Here is a 24,250-nt window from a genome sequence, read left to right on the forward strand (position 1 = left end):
GACTCGTCTCCCTGGATTTACAAGATGTTGAGATCGCTGCCTTTGTGCGTCGCAAACACAAACTGTGTTCCGGAAAATGACCTACAGAGCCATTCTTTTGGGATGTGGACACGGGCTTGGGACTGAGCAATAATTGTTTTTTCAACGTCTTCCCGATTAAGCGATTTCTTACGGACACAGATCAGAATCATGTGAATATTAAGTTCGAGCAGCCTGAGATGCGCAGATTACATGTCTTATTTTCGACCTTCTTGAAATATCTTTAAGTTTGAGCTTTTTGGTTATTATCTTTAAGTTTGAGCTTGTTGGTTATTGTTCAACGAATATGAGGTGTCTACGTGAATCTTGATTTGATGAAGTGTAATGAACAATTATGATACAATCGTAGGTGGATATATGAGCTTTGGACTGTTACAAGTCATGTCAAGCATCATGCCGAGCATGCTATGGCCTGTAGATTGTGTATGGCCAGATGTACAATATTTTTGGAGTGAAAGATACACAGGCATGCAGTTATACAAATATTCACACTTACTAACACCAATATCGGTGTCTTCTCCGACAAGTTGAAAGGCATCCCCAAATCAGGAGATAATCTTCATACTACAATTACTTGGAAATGTTATGTTAATGTTAGCATGGACCAGCAGTCGTTGTCATGTGTGGTTTGCATTAGAAATTATCACGAGCAAGCAACATCTTCTGAAATATTTAAACTATCCAGCTGTATGATTTCTATGTGTCTCTCAGACAACCCTTCATATATAAACAAGCATATCAAAAAGGGCCCCAGCACACAATTTTACATCGGAGAAACGGATAGATCTCTAAAAACTAGATTTCTTGAACGACGCCCAGTTCTGCCAGTTCAACGACATCTGAAGTTTCCCAACATATCCACATTGAATCTCTAGACCACTTTGTGGATTTAGAAAGTGTACAAATTCTTGATAAAGATCCAAGATACTTCGAAAGAGGTGTCAAGGAGACTATATATATCCTCTGTGAACCAGCCATCTCTTAATAGAGACAGTGGAAGGTATAAGTTACCAAAAGTCTACGACCCGATTTTGATGTCACGTGTCCGAAAGTTCACGACATTGAGATCGGGTTATTCTGCTGACGAAGGTTGTAGTGCTGCAACCGAAAATTTCAGTGACTAAAATCTAGCGTGTTGAGATCAAAAGTTCAATTGACAGTAAGGGTATAAAATGTTTACGACTCACTTTTGCCAGGGAAGCGACGAAAAAAATTACGCCGTCTCCGTTGTTGGCATCATCATTCCGTCCTGTTCATTATTGGCTAGTACGACCAGTTTTTATTCGTGTTATATTCTAACAACTCTCTCGTCGGTGAGTTTCATATTACTATTTAATATTTTATGCCCGAAGTTGCCTGTACATTTAAATACGTCCATTTGGAACGTCTGAAGAGAACAACATTTTTTGCGGCTCTTCCGTTTACCCAGTTATGACTATTTCCCGCTTTCGAGACTAAACCTCCATCATTACCATTGCCATTCCCGTTTTGAGAGTCTGATCTTAAAGACGTGAAAGGAATACCAATGAGAATGAGGATATTGAGAAATACCGTATCAATAACCTATTTTGTGTGTGTGTGTGTGTGTGTGTGTGAGAGAGAGAGAGAGAGAGAGAGAGAGAGAGAGAGAGAGAGAGAGAGAGAGAGAGAGTGTGTGTGTGTGTGTGGAGGGGGGGGTTGTCGGCACGAATTGATCATGCTATGCCACGTCGGTTTGCACATGGACGATGGGAACAGATATCGACCGTCTGGAAATTTGTCCGATCTTTGTGCATGCGTCGATCGAACTCAAAAATTATAGAGTTTGTTCTGATGTCGAGTTTATAATTTTTCTAAGTTAGATAATGAAATAGCTTGTAGGTTCATCATTCTGGCTGTAACCGATTTTGTCCTTCAAAACCACATTTCTTACGATCTATGATGTCACTTTTATTTTGTGAACGTTGTAGAATAAAGCTCTAAATGTCTTGTGAATACCGTTGCCTGCCCGTCACAGCCTTGCTATCTATTTCCAAAGGCTGTCACATGGTCGCAACTAATAATAGGCTTGCTTGACAAGTTTTCGGACCAGAACTACAAAGTAAGTAGGTCACAGTGTAGAGGCAGACGACAGCGTTGTCAAGGTTTTGGATAATGCTGTCGGTCGTTGGGGACAGACTCACAAAAGACGGCTGAATTTTACAAATAAAATTGTGAACATGGGCCTCTTGCAACATATCGCCAATTTTTCCTGATGGATATCTTGTCCGGAGCAGAAGTTGAAATATCAGCAGAGAAACTCGCCACGGAGTTCGTGTACAAATAACGCGGAATTATACATTACCACGAACTAGAATAGTCACAGTTACTTAATCATTCTCTGTTTCAAGTGTGAATTTAACGCAATTTGCGGTCATGCTTGGGCAAATTGTGCCTGGGCTTGATACGGCAAATTATTACACAGATGTGAGGGCGTTTTGCCACAGAGTTACACAGGAACTTGGCTCTAGGTATATAATAAAGCGGCTTATCAAAGACTTCTTGGTCTCACAGTGAAAATACTCGGTGGGGTTATAAAGCTCTTTCCGAATGGTCTCCGGCTGTTGAGCGAGATTTAAACGCGATTCTCTATGGCAGTAGTTCAGATGTAGTGAGGCTGCTTACAGATGACGAGAACGGCAAAGAGAAGGTTGGAAACGTCGCCATCTGTACATCTGATTTAATTAGTTTGGGGTATAACCGACTGCACGGCTACGTTACTTCTCAGCATCCAGCTGCCCAGACAAGAGACCTTGGCAAGCGAAGATGACCCGACTGCGGTGGGGGTTATTGCTTAATTTACAGCGCTGTAAGATTTGAAAGTATTCAGTGGATAGACTGATTCTTAATATGTGAGTAGACGAAATATCAAGTTTGGATGCTTTCAAGCACAATTTTGAGAATTTGTAAAGTTGTCTAGCCATTCTGATGATTTTATCTTCTTCTACATTTTAGGCATTTGTTCCTTCCCACAATTTAAAAAGTTATTGTGTAACCTTGGTACAAACAAGATGTGACGTTAATATATATTTTACTGAACTCTGAACAAAAGTTGTTCTCATAGAAGAAATCTGTCCTATACCGACATAAAGACGATGCAGAGTTTTGCAGTGAACAATACTGTACTAAATCTCAAGCTTGGTGAAAATCACATACCCTTACCACACAGTAAGCCCGTGCATGTTGGGTTGTTTCAAAGGTCTGAACAGGTACTTATGTCTGATCAAATTTTGTATTGTTCAAAGTGAAAATAAAATGTGAAAGTATAAGGAAAAATAGAAACGTATGGAGTCAATTATTGCGTGATAAATATCCACTTGGCTTGATGTGACCACTCTGTGCTCATTTTTGACACATCGGGAATCGTTACTCGGACATAGCTGAACTTATTTCACACACTGGTATATAAGCATATATTTTGCAAACTTAGGGCATACATGTGGACATTGGCTTAACATTCATAGCCCATCACTGAAGTTGCAGGATACGCAATATTGCATCACAATCAGCTTTAGGGATTATCTCAGTAATACATTCAGTCTTGCGTTTTGCAATGTGAGCGTGTCCACAAAAACCATCCTTAAAGCAACCTGAATCAATTAAAACAGTTAAAAGAACGTCACGGATTGCTGAGTAGATGAATAGCTACCTGAATATCTAGGTAGCTAATAGCTACGTTAGCCATATGAATAGCGTGCATTTAGCTGTTTGTGGCTATTTGGATATTATCAATTTCCATGGGTCACTTTTAGCTGCTAATAAACACAGTAAGTAGCTATTCGGCTAAAAATATATAGATCTTGTAGGCTGACTATTGAACCATTCAAGCTATTAGCCATTTTAGCAGCTAATGGCCACTCTAAGCTAGCTATTGGCTAGCTATCATCTAAAACTTCCGAGGTCAGAATGGCCTCGGAATTGAGCTATTCAAGCTATTAGCCGTTGTTAGCAGCTAATGGCCACTCTTAGCTAGCTATTAGCTGGGTGTCAGCTAAAACCTCTGGATGTCGTAATGGGCTGGCTATTAAGCTATTCAAGCTATTAACAGTTTTTAGCTGTTAATTGCTACTCTTAGCTATTTTTTAGCTGGGTATCAGCTTGAATAACTCCCGAGGTCGAAATGTCCTGGCTAATCAGCTATTCAAGCCACAAGTCCATACTAGCCGTTTCTAGCTGGCTATTAGCTGGCTACAGCTAACCAGTCGTGACTTCTGAGAAAGGCTGGCTAGTCAACTATTCCAGCTATTGGCTGTTTTAGCTGCATAGCTGTTATTGGTCAGCTATTAGCTGGCTACCAGCTAAACAGTGGACACCTCTGAGAGGGCCTGACAACTTCTTACGAAGGAAGTTACGAGCATTACTTTTACTTAGGTGTACATACAAGACGGCTCATAAATATTGAAAAACCCAAGCAGGTATATTTTGAGTTCTAAATGGGAATTGTTTTCATTCATGCAAGTGACGGTTTCTACTAACCATGACACATGGCATTTCTTCTGCATTGAGAGCTGAAGAAATCAAAAAGTGTACGCGTAGTGAGAATTTCGTTCACTGACATGAAAAAAAATGTTGTGAAATTAAATAATTAGGGCAAACTTGCGATTGGTAGAACCAACAAAATAATCTTAGTTCACAGAGCTGGTTGAAAGGTAACGTATAGTCAATTAATCTCTGTTTGAAAATGTTTCATGTGATTACATGCTGCTAAATAAATTGTCAAAGTCGTCCCATTATAATAGCTGAATAGCTGCTAAATGTCCCAAGTGTCGATGATGTTAACACTAGCTGCTAAATTCCAAAATCGGCTAATTTGCCTATCCAGCAATCCCGCACGCCAATTTCATGAACAAACAGAAAGACTCTATCAAAGACAGACAGGCGGACTTACAGATACGAGATCAACTTCCTGTGTGTGATCATGAATTTCAAGCTTAATCGAGAACTTGTCATTTTTATTCAGATAAAGTAAACCTAACAGAATCATAGCAAAGAGTCTTGGAATATTTGGATTGAAACATAGATTATTTCAAGCGTGTTGTAAAGGATTCGTTTAAACACCCTGAAATACGAATGAATGGGAATGGCTTAAATGACCGAGATCAACGAAAAACACAAACACTTTGCCGATGAACATGACTACAAGTAAATGTCCAATCCATTGCAGAAGAGTTTTGTCCACATATCCGAAAGGAAGAACAAAAGTAACATTCGAGAGAGACGTGAGATGTATTACGCATATCGGTGTCTGATCACTAGTCGTACTCTTTGTACTCTTAATGATAGCTAAGTCATCAGAGTCTGTGGTTGAATTAAATGATGTAAAGAACATTGAGTATACAGGTAGCAGCAAAAACTATGCAGATATTTCAAATCATATTCAAACTACATACTTTGCGAGCTTCAGAGTTTCGTTCTTGTTGGGCCTGAAGGCATTTGCCTCCAATTCGGCATCTATGGTCTTGGGTGGTACCAGCAGCTGCATGTTTTGGCGTAAGCTTTGCGAGTGGTCATTTCAGGTTTTATCGTAGTTATCATTTCGTTCTCAGGCGATGTAACCTGTTCTGTCGTGACGGGGGACTCTGTGTTTGGCGTAGTTGTTACTTCGTTCTCAGCCGTTGTGACCTGCTCTGTCCTGGAGCGGCACACGATGTTTGACGTAGTTGAAATTTCGTTCTTAGCCGTTGTGACCTCTTGTGTGGTGACGGGGGATTCGGTGTTTGCTGTAGTTGATATTTCCTCATTCTCCGTTGTGAAATCTTCTGTTGAGAAGGGGGATTCGATGTTTGACGTAGTTGCAATTTCGGTGGTGACCTGTTCTGTCGTGACGCGGGATTCGGTGTTTCCTGTAGTTGCTATTTCCTCCTTCTCCATTGTGACCTCTTCTGTTCTGAAGGTGGATTCGGTGTTTGATGTAGTTGCTATTTTGTTCTTAGTCGTTGTGACCTGTTCTGTCGTGACGAGTGATTCTGTGTTTGACGTAGTTGCTGTTTTGTCAATCTCAGTTGTGAGCTCTTCGGTGAAGGAGGATTCGGTGTTTGACGTAGTTGCTATTTGTGTCTTCACCGTTGTGACCTGTTGTGTCAAGACGGGGGACTTAGTGTTTTCCGAAGTTGCTATTTCCTTCTCGGCCGTTGTGACCTGTTGCATTGTGATGGGGGATTTGGTTTTTGGCATAGTGGCTATTTCAGTCTTCACCGTTGTAACCTGGTCTGTCGTGACGGGGGATTCGGTGCTCACTGTAGTTGCTATTTCCTCCGTCTCCGTTGTGACCTGTTGTGTTGTGATGTGGTATTCAGTGTTTGACGTACTTGCTATATCCTCCTTCTCCGTTGTAACCTCTCTTGTTGTGAAATGAGATTCGGTGTTTGACGTAGTTGCTATTTCGTTCTTAAGTGTTGTGTACTGTTCTGTCGTGATTGTGGCTTCAGTAACAGATTGTGCAGTCATCGAAGGCATCGTAGTTATCGTCAAATGGTCTGTTGTCAGCTGTTGAGTACTTTGGACACTTTCAACGAGGGGACACAACACACGGATTTCATAATTAAAACAATCACCGCTTTGTTGACTATGGAAGCAGAGGAACCCTAATGTTGTGCCGCAACTCAGACTCACTTGCCCAGCTTCATTAAACGGTGTATGCGGTGGCGAGGCTAATCGACACTCTATTTCAACAACGTCGTCACAAAAGTTATACTGCTGCCGCAACTGGGATAAAAGCTCAAACTCTCCGATCGACGATGGGTCGATGGGACCGCCATCTTCATCATCCATCCAATCCGTCCATTCAAACAACTGACCATTCTGTAATAGAATGCAAACTGTCAAAGTGACGTCTTCGTTTATTGAGCTTTTCACCTCATGTTATAGTTGAAATCAACCATCAACAGCTTTAGGTAATCCTAATCTCACAGAGTGGCGTGATACGACGAGCAAAATGTTCAAAATTTTTACGCAATAATGTATCGCCTCACGGACCATAATGGCAAAGGGAAACTTTTCACCACATAATGCCAAGTACATTATATGGTGCAAAGTCTAATTATTCGCAGGGCTACATTATTGCAACTATTTTATAGTTTTGGCATTTATACATAGAAAATATCTTGTGCCACAACACCGGATAATCGGATACATTATTAGTAATAATCTGGGGATGACATCACAAAATTCACCTGTATTGCTGGTGAGTAAAGATAAACTGTCAATTTTGCTTTCAAATGAGGTTTTAAAAACTTAAAAGGCGAACAAAATAAGGCTAAATTGCATAGGACATAAGGAAACACATACAGGCATACTTCTAACGAAATCATCTTCTATCCATCGATTCCCATGGTAAAAACACCACATCATTAATCACAAAATATATTTTGTTCAATCTACTTTGGTTTCTCGAGGATCTATGGTTTGTCTTGGAACATCTACTTGTCTGTTTTTTTGTTTCGCCCATGAAACGTTTGCAAGTTCGATCAAGAAAAAATTAAAATATGTCATAATGGTACTGTATATCAACATAATATTGTACTACATATAACTGTTAGACCACGGTGAATGGTAACTGATGGTCAGTATCAACTGGAACTGGGAGAGGAATTCTTGTCAGACAATATTCCAATATTATTCAGTCATACGTTTTTCTATAAGATGTGATATATTTAAGCAATAAAGCACACCCAGCGATGGTATACCACGAGATTCTGACCAGTTCACGACATATATGCAAGAGCGATAGCGAGTGCATATATGAAGTGAAATGGTCAAAATCGAGTGGTATACCGTCGCTGGGTGTGATTTATTGCTATTATATCATAACAGTATATTGAAATTCTGGCGGGGGAACGTCATAAAAGGACTTTCACTGAAGCTGAGAGCTAGTGCGCATGCCAGCCGTGGTATATCGCCAATATACCACGGTTCTTTTCGCGTCTCGACCAATCAGATCGCTGTATTTGCACCATCAATATACTGGTATGATATAAAATCTAACAACTGACAACCTACCCTGCTTTCTATGTCTTGTGCACACACCGGCCGCAACAACAGTAACAGAATCCAGATGACAGCTCTCCTCCTATTGTTACTCTTCTTTCTCATTGCTGTGGATATTAAAAAAAAACAACCATTTGACGAGTGATTGATTTCTTAAACCTTTTTCCATAAAAAGATACACTTCATCAGCGGATTCGTTATTTCAATTGGTGTGAAGTAAATTTCCGGTGCTTTTATCGATTGCAAAGTAGCCTTATTGTGACAAAGCTATGAAGGCAAACTGCCATCTACTGTCTTGAAACTTACAGAACTGCTGCTCCAGTATCCTCTTGTTTGCATTACATACTGATGTTAATGGATGCACATTATTGATAGGCATGAGGGATTGCCGTGTGTGATTGTGTTTTATTTATTTCAATGTCCAGAAGCGTAGCAATCAATTAATCATGAACGTGAAAATTTCATCAATACCATACATAGGATCGTACTATGTTACGACAATCCTGAACTAAGTCGTGTCGGCTAAAGGTTATGCCAACTGTGTCAGTGCAGGCGTATACAATATGGTCCAATACGGCCACCAGTTGGTTCTTTCTGTTCAGGTGTACATTATGAATAGACATAAATGACACATATACTAATTCAAATGCGTCTTGTGGCTGGTCATTTTATTGTAATAATACTCTTTATTTACAGCGGTTCTAAGACATGCTCAACAAGAAAACTTAAAAACATTTTTTCCAGTTCTGGTGTTTTACAGTGTTCTCATTAGGGACTGGCCAGTTTCTTCGCCCTTTGGGTGGATAATTTTTTGCGGGCATCAAAATGTGGCTGAGATTTTATTCTGTATATTAACGACAGAAATGCTACGACAATAGTTTTTTCAACATAGCATGCATATGCAAAAAACTTGACATGTAGGTCTAATAATCAGTATCATTCAAGTAAATAAATTGCCGATACATAAATTTTGGTCTAGACTAAAAATTCCCATTTGGCTATTTTAACAAGCTTAACATTGTGCATTGCAATGTACCTTTAACCCTTTCACCATCACGGTTGATCTCTACACAGGACAATGGGAGGAAAAGGGTTCAGAGAGTAAAAGACACTTTAGTTGATATTACAGAACAAATAAGTCATTGACTATGACATAGTCCCCACTTGTAACGGAATTTGTCCGTGGGACTAATAAATAAAAAACATTCTCTGATAAAACGCGGCTGACGTTCCTTTAGCTCATTTTATTCAATGACAAATCATATAAACTAACAAAACTGCATTTCACAAAACTGTATGCCATGCATTTTAACTAGAGTTTTTGAACTGTCATGATGGAAGTCGGAAATTTTCAGAATCAGATTCAGAGTAATTACCTTGCAAACTTCTAGGTCAGGCATTCGTTCGTGTGGTCACTTTTTATTCAATACAAAAATATACAACAAGACCTGTTATATTTAACTCATTTTTATTCATTAAAACACCATCAACAAAAACAAATATGTTTGCCGTTTGACAGCCAAATTGGATCATATTATTATTATTATTGTACTTGGGCCTCAGCCCAAGTACATTTGTTTTCATTCCGTGGGAAAAAACTCTGTAAGGTATAACCATTCCTGGCTGAGACCAGGGAGGGCAAAATGTCTTGGCTTCATCTTTCTTGGCATAATAAATGGCGTAATGATGTTAACTGAATGGAAGTGCTGCTCTCAGCCAGTCTTGAATAAGTGAGATGTGAATATTAATGCTTCTCTATCTGAGTTTTTGCCACAAAATCTTCTGAATATAATCAAAATGTGCATCGAAATGCAACAATTAATGCACCCTCCGTTTCCTAGGCGATGGCACGACCCTTGCTACACCCACTGGACGAGCCAAAGTGGGAGGGGTAATTTCAGTTTGGTCGAACAAGAGGGCTCGAGACCAGAATTTAACATTTAAACTTGAAACATGTTTAATCGCTGACAAGATGTGGACTAGTGTTAATCGAAGTAAAATTGTGAAAAGGAAAGGTTTTATATCCCGGACACAATGAAAAACATTACGACTGGAAACTGTACCCCCAGTTGAGAATAGTAATGCCCACAGCGATGGAGAACACTTATCCTTGAGCTGAGAAAACCAGACCATCATTTCGAAATAGAGCTGCAGATTCGAGAAGCTCGTTCAAAATAGCTAGGTACACCCCATTATAGGGGTGGTTTCGAGTTTATAGGGCAAATTTCGCCTCCTTCATATAGAAATCGTACGTTTGTTTTTCCAGGAGAACACACCATTTGACACAAAATTTGCATGTAAAGGGGTCGCCAGTAAGCACGTGGTCAAATCTGGCATAAGAAACAATATGAAATGTTGGGTAAAGCCAGTCCAAAATAAACTGATTTGAACTTTTGTGTTTTGTAATTTATACCACTGCAGTAACATTACCTTTTTTTGACAACATCACACAATGTAATACGTTTTGAAACTGAATACTCCGACGTATTCTGTGTCTCCTTTGCTAAAAAATACGGTATGCCGATTACCATGTAAGGAGATGATGACGTCAAGACAGATTTGTAGTGTTTGGTCCTGGATGGTGCACGAAGTTTTGTCAAGGTAGCTTGTGTATTTATTTCCTAAATGGGAGAGATTAGGGTCGATCTAAACGAAGGCCGAAGAATGTTATGATCCTCTAAGCGAGCTGAACTCTAACGCGAATGGTTGGATAATTTGGAGGATGTCTAGAATGATCTCGTATCATTAAGATTATTTGGCGGTCAGTATTGATTTCAACTGCGTCACAAGTTTGCGAAATGAGTATTCCGTCGAACGGTCAACGAACGATATTTTAGAAATCTGGAGACATGGCACATCGCATTTTTATTTTAATATTTTATATTTTACAAAAGATGTAAGAAGCAATGATTTTGTCGAAAATTCTGAAAAAAATATAGGAAGATTTGATCGCGAACACATTTTCACTTGGGGTCAACTAGCTCTGCGTACGATGCTGTGTGTTCCGCTACAGCTAATCGCCCCGCTCACCACAGCCCTGCAAAGACCCGTACGCGTACGTAGGGTCGGTGACTTCAAATCCATTTTGGGACTTGACGTAAAAAGCCAAATTACTGCCGAAATTCAGCGTTCTTGGGCCCAAGTCGTATCCCAGCCTACCTCAGCTACTCGATCGCTTCCAAAAATGACAGTCTTTTATTCACTTCTCGTAAATAACCGTCGATGTCGGCAACTCTCTCGCTAGCCCTGCGTACGATGCTGTGTGTCAGCTGTAGCACATAGCATCGTACGCAGGGCTAGGGGTCAACCACAGGGTCCTCGAGCTCCGATGATGATGGTGATTAAACATTTAAAAATGAAGAAAAATAAAAATATATTTGGATTCAGTAAAGTTGTTGTTGTTGTTGTTGTTGTTGTTATTGTTGTTGTAGTTGATAGTATTTGCAGAAAAGGACAAATTATGCGCTGCAAAATTCAATACACCTCACTGTACACATGGAGGTAAGCTACCTCCATGCTATACACAAGCGCTGCAAAATTCAATACAGCGATATTGATGATGATGATGATTAAATATTTAAAAAGGGAGAAAAATAAAAATTTATTGGACTCTGTAAAGTTGTTGTTGTTGTTGTTTTATTATTGTGTTGTTGTTGTTGATAGTATTTGCAGAAAAGAACAATTATGCGCTGCGAAATTCAATACAGCCTTACTATACTATGCGCTGCAAATTCAATACAGCCTAACTATACATGTGCGTTGCAGCCTAACTATACTATGCGTTGCAAATTCAATACAGCCTAACTATACATGTGCGTTGCCGCCTAACTATACTATGCGTTGCAAATTCAATACAGCCTAACATTACCCAAGGGTTGTCACTTCATTGCCACACACTTTTTTTTCAATCGCCAAAAATGCACCTAGCAAGCATCGAAATCGGTAAAATTCGACGTAGGGTCAAAGCACATTGGTCCTTCTCAATCATACTCAAACATGTTTACCTCTTACCGATGAAAAGTCGAGAAATCAGCAGGTTTTTCGGCGCATCTGGTCGTCTCTCACATTACAGATTTAAAAGACCGCGCGGTACATTAAGTCACATGGGCGCATTTCAAATCGAACCAATAGCTGAGCCCGTACTGAATGAATGGGCCCGACGTGAAACCCGGCAGTAACGTAAGTTTCTCACGTCTTTGGAAAGAACTTTCTCTTGCTATGGGTGAAGTGCAACTGTTAAAGTTACCAGAATTTCATACGCAGACAGTGTCACCCATAGTCTTCAAAAGACGTAAGAAACTTACGTTACTGCCAGGTTTTCACGCTGGGCCCATCCAGCTCTGCTATTGGTTCGATTTGAAATGCGCCCATGTGACTTAATGTACCGCGCGGTCTTTTAAATCTATAATGTGAGAGACGACCAGATGCGCCGAAAAACCTGCTGATTTCTCGACTTTTCATCGGTAAGAGGTAAACATGTTTGAGTATGATTGAGAAGGACCAATGTGCTTTGACCCTACGTCGAATTTTACCGATTTCGATGCTTGCTAGGTGCATTTTTGGCGATTGAAAAAAAAGTGTGTGGCAATGAAGTGACAACCCTTGGGTAATGTTAGGCTGTATTGAATTTGCAACGCATAGTATAGTTAGGCGGCAACGCACATGTATAGTTAGGCTGTATTGAATTTGCAACGCATAGTATAGTTAGGCTGCAACGCACATGTATAGTTAGGCTGTATTGAATTTTGCAGCGCATAGTATAGTAAGGCTGTATTGAATTTCGCAGCGCATAATTTGTTCTTTTCTGCAAATACTATCAACAACAACAACAACAATAATAAAACAACAACAACAACAACTTTACAGAGTCCAATAAATTTTTATTTTTCTCCCTTTTTAAATATTTAATCATCATCATCATCAATATCGCTGTATTGAATTTTGCAGCGCTTGTGTATAGCATGGAGGTAGCTTACCTCCATGTGTACAGTGAGGCTGTATTGAATTTTGCAGCGCATAATTTGTCCTGTTCTGCAAATACTATCAACTACAACAACAATAACAACAACAACAACAACAACAACTTTACTGAGTCCAAATATATTTTTATTTTTCTTCATTTTTAAATGTTTAATCACCATCATCATCGGAGCTCGAGGACCCTGTGGGTCAACATGGGGTTGCAGCCATGTTGCCTCAAAACTTATTTCTGTCTGCACTCAAAACTCAAAATGTCGGATATGAACTGAAAGATCGATGCAATTTTGTCAAACTTCGGCGAAATTTCAGCATATAGACAAAATTTCATCTAGGTAAGGTAAATTTACTGAAATTCGATCGACAAATAATCCTGAGCTTGAACGTGACAGCTCGCCTTCTCCGGGAAGTCAAGTATCCAGCTGCTCATACACAGTTGCCCATATGGCCAGGTTTATGAGATTGTTTTCAAGCGACGGCGGCAGACCGTACGGGGCTCTGGATATGAACCTACCGCCGGTGTAGCTGTAATAACTGTTGCGTTGTTTTTAGTGCCCACGGACGAAGTCCTGGGGGAGTTATAGGTTTGGTCATGTCAGTCCGTCCGTCCGTTCACGCAGATATCTCAGACATGCCCTGGTCAATTTCTTTCAAACTTTGCACAAGAATAGTACCCAACCCCATACAGATGCACGTCGATTTGTTTCACAATGCGATCGAATTTGGCCGTGTTAGAGGACTTTTTAGTTTACACCTCCATAGACTCCCATGTATAAGGCAGTTCTCCATAGACTTTCATGTATAAGGCCAAGAAAAATAAAAATTTAGTTTCTCATCGTATTCATATTGTCTAAAGGATGCAGTGACACAGTTTTTTGTCCCCACGGATAAAGTCCAGGGGGCTTATAGATTGGGTCATATCCGTCCGTGAGTCCATCAGTGAGTCCATCGGTTCACGCAGATATCTCAGACATTTTAACAAAATATCATGTGACCTTGGTGACCTTTGACCTCAAATATACATTATTGTCCATAACTCAGTAACCACAAGTGCTATACCTTTCATATTTGGTATGATGGGACACCTTATGACGCCACATATTGTACCTCATTAATTATGCGCATATCTAATTTTGAGCGAGCCAATAGAGCTAGAGGTCTGATTTTTGGTATATAGGGATAAGTTAACAATATAATTTGTTTGACAAACGTCACGTGACCTCAATGACCTTTGACCTCAAATATACATATTTGTCCACAACTCAGTAACCACAAGTGCTACACCCTTCATATTTGGTATGATAGGACACCTTATAACACCATATATTGTACCTCATTAATTATGCGCATATCTTATTTTGAGCGAGCCAATAAAGCTAGAGGTCTGATTTTTGGTATATAGGAATAACTTAGCAATACAATTATTATGACAAAATATGACGTGACCTCAATGACCTTTGACCTCAAATATATATATTTGTCCACAACTCAGTAACCACAAGTGCTACACCCTTCATATTTGGTATGATGGGACACCTTATGACACCACATATTGTACCTCATTAATTATTCGCATATCTAATTCTGAGCAAGCCAATAGAGCTAGATGTCCGATTTTTGGTATATAGGGATAACTATAGGGTAGAAATCTAAATATGCCCATCTAAATATTAGACATCTACCATCGAGAACAAAAGAAATTTGCTGTAATTTGAATATTTAAGGAGTTTAAGCAATTTCACTATAAATAAAGAACCCCTGCCTCAAACTCCACAAAAGTTGCTGACATATTTTGCCGTTGTCATGCGATTGCTTCGTTTAATAACCAGTTAATCAAATGCCTAATTGACAGGAGGAAATTCAAGACCATATTTGAATAGTATATTGTCCTCAAAATTACTCTATCTCGGCCCAAGTACTCATTGCCTTCAGCAATACTGCCTTGTTATTATTATTATTATTATTGTTGTTATTATTATTATTATTATTACAAGTTTAGGGCTATAAGTATTATATAGAATTCTAATAACAGTTCATTGAAGCTGTGGGAATTCTGAAAAAGAGGTGTTCGAATGCAGGCCCATCGTGGTAGTCGCGGGCGCGCACAAAACATGGCACAGTGACTGTGGAGAGTCTATGCCAGTGTATTTGCTGCAAATATACCTTCACACATGCGCACTCGTTTGCCAGTGTAGTCTGCCAATATGAGCATGCGCAATTTAGTTTACCTGCGCGTGAATGTGTAGTGTGTACACTACACGTCTTGTGTTATAATCTTGTCGTTGAGCTTTGCATGTTGACAGAAACTGGAATTACTGCACAGAATACTTTTCAGGACATCACAAGTGAGTCCCTAAGGTAACAATTAGGAAATCCTTTCAGAAAGTTCACGCCGCCTGTGGCCATTTTGTGGAGTATAAGCTGATACGTACCTGGAGCGACGGTATACAGTATTTCTACTGTACATATTGCCAGATAATATGCGATGGAATTTTGCATTTCACGTCGTTCAATCATTCAGATGGAAATGTCGGCCTTCTCCAAACTTTGGAAAAATCAGGGTGACAGACTTTGGAATGCTAACTCTTGTATAACAATGATGTAATTTCATGAGAAGACATTTGTATTCGAGCTCGGCAACATTATTAGAACTCTCATCATGGCGGATTCACTGAAACAGTGAGTATTCAACAACTTTTTCCTATGTCCATGTAGTATTGTGCAAAAATATGCGAGTCCACAGGCCTTTGGCGAATCAATAAATGCGTTTTTTCACCAAGCTGAAAGGCTGAAAGATGCGTCCGTCACTTTGGGACGAGCTAGATAAATGCAGTCAAACCCAGCTGGGCATAGAATTTTGCCATAGTATGACTTTGTTCTGGAGACGACCGGCCGTGCGGTGGAACTTTGCAACAAAGTTTCCATGTCTGAACTGACGTACTTGAATGACAGGCACAGGAAACGATGGCCAAGAAAAACGCATTCTTGTTGCATTTTGATAATAATGTATCAATCACAATGACACGGAAATTATGCCTCCTCCCAACAGAAGGGCCACGGTCTAATTTTAGCCTTGGTACAGTATGTCTCAGTGCTGAAAAGGCCATATTGTTGTAATGTTGTCATGGCGACTTTTAAAATTTGCATACAACTGAGAGGGTGAAACAGGTTGCAAAACTTTTGAGTCCCACTGTCGTCCATTACACCTGTTTCCTTGGGCATTAAAGGTGTGCAAGTATACACATCAAAAGACTAGAAAATTCACTTCATTGGCAGAACCTTGTAAAATAGCTCTTTCTTGTCTCGTTAACGAAATAAGATACCCCTGATCTAAAATATGCATGGACTACCAGCCAGTGTCACCAGGCTACCAACTTCAGAATATGGTTGCCCAAGTGGACTACCAGGGAAAAAAGTTAATTTCGAGCTCTGGGCAATGTTAAACATGAAACATTTAACTTGTAATATTTCCCCTTGTCTTGGCCTGCTGGGTTTTAAAAAAATGTGTAAAGGTATACAGGGACCATGTTTAAATTTAGCCATTGCTACCATGGAAAGGGGAGATCTAGCTAATCATCAGAATCATAGAGTTTATGGGGTCACGCCAGGTCACTCAAAAAATAATGCACCACTACATGGCCATAATTTTACTTTAGTTAAACAATCAGAAATAATTTGTCTTCATTATTTTTCCTGGAATTAGGCAAAGAAATCAAAATAAATTATTATAAAATGAACATTATTATACGTCGTTAATTATAAATCCATAAAATAAATAAGTACCAGTGAATTATGTTTTAAATAAAACAAAAAAGTGTGCGCTACTGTTACTGCTTGTGATAAATATAATGGTACATTGGGTGATAAGGAGGATTGGGTTCGGATACTAGTAGAATTAATTTCAGCACATAAAATTAATTTGAAGGCATAAACTTAATTCGATAAATGCATAATAAGTTAGTAATATACTATATAACACTTATTTGGGATGACTGCATGAAACACAATTAAAATTGCTTGAAAAATTATTTCTGGTCTATGTAAAATTAATTCTAACACACTAAAATTAACGGAAAACATAATTTTGACCAAAATGGCCCCAATATACATTATCTTTATTATTCTTTCTAGAATGAAGGCAAAGAAATTACAATTATTATTATTATTATTATAGAACAAATGTTAAAAGTTGTTACTTAGAAATCCATAAAATAAATAAAAAACAGTGAATTATATTTTAACATAGACCCTCTCGAGGGTCTATGGTTTTAAATAAAACAACTATGGTTACCGAAATGGTTACTATAACAACACAAAACAAAAATGAACATGGAGTTCATGCTGTTATAAATACACTTAGGAGAGCATTTGCATAGTAACTGGGATTACTTTTAATGGACTTAGGAAAAAAATTGAAATTTTAAAACGCAAATAGGTTACTATGGAAACACAGGGCAGTAAAAACGGATGTCATATTTTGTCTTTCTAACCCGAAATAACCCTTTGGTATAATATTTCTGTTGATTACTGGATTTTTACACTGGATATTTGGTCTTTCTAACCCAAAATATCCCTTTGATATAACACATTCTGTTGATTCCTGGATTTTAGATGGAATCTTTGAAAAACTGGTAATTTTTACTCCTGAATGGTTGCCATAGAAACATCTCACACTAAAATGAGTGTGATTTTTTTGGTGTGCTTACCAGAAAAACCCTTATTATCAATTTGTACATCAATCAATAGTTCTTTAATAGGAAATAGGGAAAAAGGAACATTTTCAATCCCAGAATAGTTACCTTGGCAACTCAAAACATTAAAATAAGTCTGGTTTTTGTGTTCTCTGACCCGAACTCCCCAGCTGGATAATTTTTATATCAATCAAAGTAACTTTTCATTGGATATTAGAAAAACTGAAATTTTCAACCCCTAAATTGGTTACCATGGAAACATTTGGCAGTGAAATCGATATCATATTTGGTCTTTTCGACCCAAAATACCCTTATGGTGAAATTTTCACGGAAATTGAACCTATTATTATTCGCGTTATTATTTCTATATAATACTTATATTAATTATATTAATTATAGTAAAATAATTCACGTCCAAATGTAATTTACAGTGCGCTGTTCTAGTGGCAAGTTTGAAAGGCATTAGTAAAACCTGAGTATTAGCTGTAGACATCAAATACAGGAAACAAAATGGTCGTCATACAGTCGTCTTGTATCGTATCACTAAACAAATCAACGTGCATATGTATGACAGAGGGAGTAATCTTTGTACCAAGTCTGAGTGAAATTGCCGTAGCCATCATTGATAAATTTCCGCGAAAGGACTCTCGGACATCAAAGAATGGAAACAAAATGACCGCCACGTGGCCATGTTGGATTACAGGGCTCGAAATTAACTTTTTTCCCTGGTAGTCCATTATGGCTACCATATTCTGAAGTTGGTAGCCCAGTGACAATGGATGGTAGCCCATGCATAATTTAGTTTTGGGTTATTGTTTTTCATAAACCAAACAAGAAAAAGCAATTTTTCAAGATTCTGCCCGTGAAGTGAATTTTCTAGTCATTTGATGTGAATACTTGCACACCTAGTACCAAAAGGAAAATATAGTATAAAGGACCCCCCCCCCCTCCCGAAAATGTTTCTGGTCCTTAACATTCAGCAAAAGTGATGCGGCAACGCGGTTTTTTTCCCTATTTTTTCAATTTTTTTTTAAATTCTTAACTATGCTGCTTTGGCACTATTGATGCAACAGTTATTATCTTTTATTACTGGGTGCATAATATTTCCGTTTTCTGGACATGCATACATGGATATCAAGGATAGCTGTGCTGATGAGTATGTAACCCCTAAAAAGCCATGATGCGAGGGTTCTGAAATGACATACGCGGTGACCAGGCTGAAGAAACAGACCAGTCTCTTAACTTATTTTATTGTATTATTCACCGAGTTTTTTTTTCTGTGTAATCATATTTATGAACATTTTTATAGATTTAGATTAGATACCTTCGATAACAACTGGTAACTTTGAGTACCGCACAAGTCGCTGGACGATTTTTAATGTTTCAATAAAGATTATCGATCAATGCAATTATACCACTCTGATTAGGTCAGATGTGTACATCACATATAGTAGTGAAAATGATCAGTAAACTCTAAGACACGGAAATGTATAAATAACATAAATTATACCACTCATGGTCATGTGACACATTGTTCTCACCGTACGTTTATTATCGCAACACCAATTGTTCTTATGCAAATAAGTAAACCATTACGGTCCATTGATATGGAAATTAGTAAACCTTACAGTTTAATGAATAGACTTCATTATCATATGAATACAGACGTAAGGTTTACTACTTTCCATATCAATGCACGCGTAAAGGTTTACTTATCTACATACAAACGAAAATCAAACATCTGGCAGATTGTACACATGGCAACTTTTAATGAACTAGCGAAATTACATTTCAATGACAACTTATCACGATGTTGATTTTGAATGAAAATATGGCGTGATTAACTTGTGTACCAGGTTATTAAACGTAGTTGTATCTGACGAGCGGGACGGAGAATGGTACTCAACTTTTACATTAAGCATTTGGTCATACTGATTTATCACTACTGAAGATTAAACACTATACTACACTAACCTTGTCGTGTATGGGGTTTGGTATTTGTTCAAATACGTCGATCGCGTTCCAAAAACATTTCTTGGAGCCGCCATTACCAACTTCCGGTAATGGCGGCTCCCAGAAACACGCTCAATGTTTATGGAACGCGATCAACGTGTCTGTGCTAATACCAAACCCCATAAAGGACAAGGTTAGTGAAGTATAGTGTTCAGTCTTCAGTAGTGATAAATCGGTACGACCAAATGCAGTAAATATGTGGGATTTTACATGAAAATGCCGCGCCATGTGTGGCGCGCTTATTTTGTATGCTACAGGGCCTTCGGCATTGTAGCTCTACTGGTGAGCGATGTCGCAAAAACCAAAACTCACCGACCGCCTCAACGTAGAGCTACAATTTTGCAGCTACTTTTACATCAACTTTTGTAAAGCGTTAGACACGGTTTTCTGCAGGAAATTGCTGATACGCAGTGTACGTGCGAAATTCTTCATCAGGACGATGACCAGTGCACTCTTTAAATAGTTGTTCATCGAAGCCCTTATTCATACAAAGAAGTTGCTGCAGCAATCTGAATTTAATGGAAATTATCAATAATTGAAAAATATTGCCGTAAAAAAGGAATGACATTTGAGCGGAAAGTAATGGAATCCCACACTTGAAACTCCGTTCAAAGGACAACACTCAGCGGGCGGGATAGACCCATTGCATCGAACGTTTCAAATATTATCATGTCACATTAAACTGGCCTTTCAAAAACACGATGGAAGAAACAATAACGATAACAGTCACGCCGGGAAAATGTAAGAAAATAATTGAAACTAACCTACCCTAATGGCCGGTATGATATCCAGATATTCCACACATCCACAAATGTGGTCGGTTCCTGAATACTTCGCTGCTTTTAACTTCAGTTGTTTTAAGTTTTTCGCGTCGGGTACGTCCCCATGCATCAGACACTGACACTCCTGACCAGGTAGACTTGCGTGTATTTTGAAGTACGCGAGATGTTTGTATTTCAGTCAATTGTACACTGTTTACGGGAGCAAGAAATCTTTGTCGTTCCTGTTTTAAATCCTCTCTGTCATCCAGTGGTATCATGTCAAACTGCGAGCAAAACCTTTCCACTTCGCTTGAATACATTGTGTCGGAGATATACGAGTATGCGTCTATACTGGTGGCCTGGCCGATACACAGTGACATGCACATGCAGCATACCACGTGGCAAATTGATGTGCACTTGGATCAGTGCAGTCACTTTGTTAGCCAATGAGAAAGCTGTATTATAATATGCTATTGTGTCAGAATTTCAATCCCTAATGACATCAGGTGTTTTAAGGCGCAATGCTAATTGATCATTCTGATAGCACCGCACAACTAGGTCATGATATTTTTTAAAATTTTCTCTTTTTTCGTGGTATAAGTAGGTAATTGTACAGGTTCTCGTGTGTTTACAATTCTAAACCTCACGGCTTTAGCTGGCAAGTTGTAAACCGCACTCGGCCTTCGGCCTCGTGCGGTTTACAACATGCCAGCTAAAGCCGTGAGGTTTAGAATTGTAAACCCACTCGAACCCGTACAATTACCTATACTAATACGAAATTAGCGATTCACGTGGTGAAATCAGTAAATTAAAAAAATAACTAATTGTTTTATTCCGGGTATGAATAAAGGAAATAGGTGAAAGTCGGTCAAGTATGAGTCGAGGCGCCCACTCATCTTGTGTTTCACGATATCTGTAATAGCGATCGATTGCAGTCAGCTACTCGATTGCTTGTCGGGTTACCTCGAAATTCACGAGTTTATCTTCTGAGCAATGTTTGTTAACATGTTATTGAAATTAACGATAAACCGGGTGTATCTCCGTTATTGAGGGTGTATCTCAGCATTAGTGCCTATCTTAACATTATAAAGCCTGGGGCAAGTCTGGACTGAGATGTTTTCTTTACAGTTTGTCATTGTGCGTTTTGCTCCTGTTGTCATCATCAGATTTATGTCAAGATTATATCGGGAAACAAAAACTCCAGATGAAAATCAATATAAACCCTGGAGTGAGAGTAGCCAATCTATAACTACATGTATTCCCATTCCAACAACGCCTGCTGCAATCTCTCTTAATCCGCCTCGTTCACTTGATAAACTAATTCAACTGGCGACACGCCAGATGTTTTTAGTTTGTGGTAATTTACAGCACATCTTCGCGTAATTTGCGATGCAAATTACCCAAAATCTCTTAAAACACCATATGTGATTTTTGTGAGAGTCACTGTGTTGAAATGTGGCGAATAGATGACGCAAGACATTGTGTTTTCTGGTTTATATAAGTGCAATTGTTAGTAAATTTGGAGGTTTTGCTGATTTAATGCTCGACATCACTAAAAGAAAATATTTCTAGGTGTTGCTCATTTTACACAGAAAGATAGGATAAATAAAGCTGTTCATTTGAATGAAAATTGGACAATAAACATCAATTTACTGAAAATAATTACATAGGGAATTAATTGGATTTATATTCATTGATTAGACCTGTTTAAAATTTGGATGACGACTAAAATGTTGAAGTGCAATCAATACTGTGATTAGATGACTGTCTTAAAAGTTGTGGTGTAATTATTCCTAGATTTTGTCGACTACAATAAATGATCAACCTTTTTAGTCAACCTAATATCATATAGGGCTCAACCCTTTGAGTCACGCCAGGACTCAAGATTAGAAATTTTATTGTATTGATCGAAGATTGGTAATAGTAAAGGATAAAATAGAATGATTACTTGCTAAATACGTTTAAATTAACACTATGCCCAAGTTTTCAAATTTTCAAGTCTCTCGGTCTTCCATGCGCTGCTCTCTGGCCTGATCTTGTGTACAAGTATGTTTCATTGTCATGAGCGTCATTTGACCCGAACTCTTCTGTAACTACCACTTACATCAGAGTCAGAGGTATCTCTATCACTGCTCAGGTATGCAGTGACAGTGACACTACAGTAGCAGGGCAGAACCTGATAGTAACACTTCCCGTAGGCAGCAGCTGTATTAACTTTGATAATTTTGATTATATTTTCGTTCAGTTTATACAACTGCGTTCTTGTTCTACTCCCTACAGTATGTTGAACTGCCTCCACCCCCACCACCACCACCGGTTTTTTTGTGGTGGCAGCCAACGTTTCCGGTAATTATTGAGGCAATGTATCGATATGACCAATGCTTTCATATTACAGATTTTTTTTGATGAGATCGACGTTGAATTATCTCTGTACATATGGCTAAAAAGTAATCAAAATAGAACAATTTTCTTGCACACGTAAGCAGATATTAGGAAGTACCAGATATACTAGCATAACTGCCACTGTGGAAATTGCTATGGTAATTATCTTAAATATCTTAGAGAGGAAAGTGTATTGCTCGTCTAACTTACCTTCCAATTTCGCTGGTGACTTCACTGCTGTGTATTCAAAGGATTGTTTGCAGGCAAAACAAAATTCGATTCAGAACGTTTTGGGATATATCTGGGGATTCATGTGATGAAGGCATGTCCCTTGAATATTCATTTTTATTCAAATTTCTTGAGCTTAATCGCTGACGGATGTGTTTCGTATTATTTCAGTGGCTTGATTTGTGAAAAAAACTCCAAACATTACACAAACCAAGCCACCCGTCAGATATGCGAATTCCCTTTTTCACAATCATTCAGAAAATATAAATACTCCTTTCTTTTGCAAACACTTATTTCCTAGGTTTCCTTGAAAATATTGTGTAAAAAATATGTTGAATAAAAATTCGAAAATTGCTAACTCCTCCGTGGAAAATAGTTGATATCCTCATTCTTCAAAGTGAGAAATACGAAAATTATGATTATCAAAAGAATGTTTTTAGAATTTTGAAATAAGGATCGAGCTGTTCTTATACAGATTAAATTTGCTTGGGTTCAATGAGTGATCTCCATTCGTCTGGTCCCCTACTCTCTTTCCACTGCTGGTTATACGCCTAACAAATAAGGTTCCTATTTTCGTTAACAGCGCAGCCATCGGTAGAAATGGGACAGGGGACCAGACTAAGCTCACCGTATGTACAGGTCATTGAGAACTGTGGGTAAGGTCACTTACTATGTGTAGTCTGGTCCCGTGTAGTCTGGTTCCCTGACCCATTTCCCCGGTAGAGTTCCCCACGCCCTCTACCGGGGAAATGGGTCAGGGAACCAGACTAGGTCCCGTGCCGCACTTCTACCGCTGGCTGCGCTGTTCAAGAAAACAGGGTCAGGTATGGCTGGCCACCATTTTTATAGTCAGAATTTTACTGCATATCTATGACACAATCCCCTGACAAGATCATATGATCAGCACATCTGTATAGTGGCAAGCATCGAACGTTGAAGTTATTTGCACGGCTTCACTTTTAAGTCTCCGACTCTGTCCTTCTTGGGTGGCACTTTAATAGTGGTGAAATGATGACTATCGTCTATGTGTTTTTCTCAGACGTGACAGATTATCCCTCCTGTCGTATGTATGGCAGTGACTCAAAAATAATTGATTTTTCGTTTTTCATTCAATGTATACATAAGATGCTCGGTTCGGGAAACCACGGAGGTAAA

General features: G+C 38.8%; 1 protein-coding gene across 1 annotated transcript; it reads right to left on the reverse strand.

The window, feature by feature from the left end:
• Positions 1 to 4,757: 4,757 nt before the first annotated feature.
• LOC139152395 (300 kDa antigen AG231-like) lies at positions 4,758 to 23,177 on the reverse strand. Its single transcript, XM_070725520.1, has 3 exons — positions 23,078 to 23,177; positions 8,056 to 8,150; positions 4,758 to 6,858 (listed from the first exon to the last, which is right to left on the reverse strand). The coding sequence occupies exons 2-3, from the start codon at positions 8,146 to 8,148 to the stop codon at positions 5,509 to 5,511; spliced, it is 1,443 nt and encodes a 480-aa protein (XP_070581621.1). The 5' UTR covers positions 8,149 to 8,150; positions 23,078 to 23,177; the 3' UTR covers positions 4,758 to 5,508.
• Positions 23,178 to 24,250: the final 1,073 nt, after the last annotated feature.

This window comes from Ptychodera flava, chromosome 15, assembly GCF_041260155.1.
Source record: "Ptychodera flava strain L36383 chromosome 15, AS_Pfla_20210202, whole genome shotgun sequence".
Taxonomy (NCBI): domain Eukaryota; kingdom Metazoa; phylum Hemichordata; class Enteropneusta; family Ptychoderidae; genus Ptychodera; species Ptychodera flava.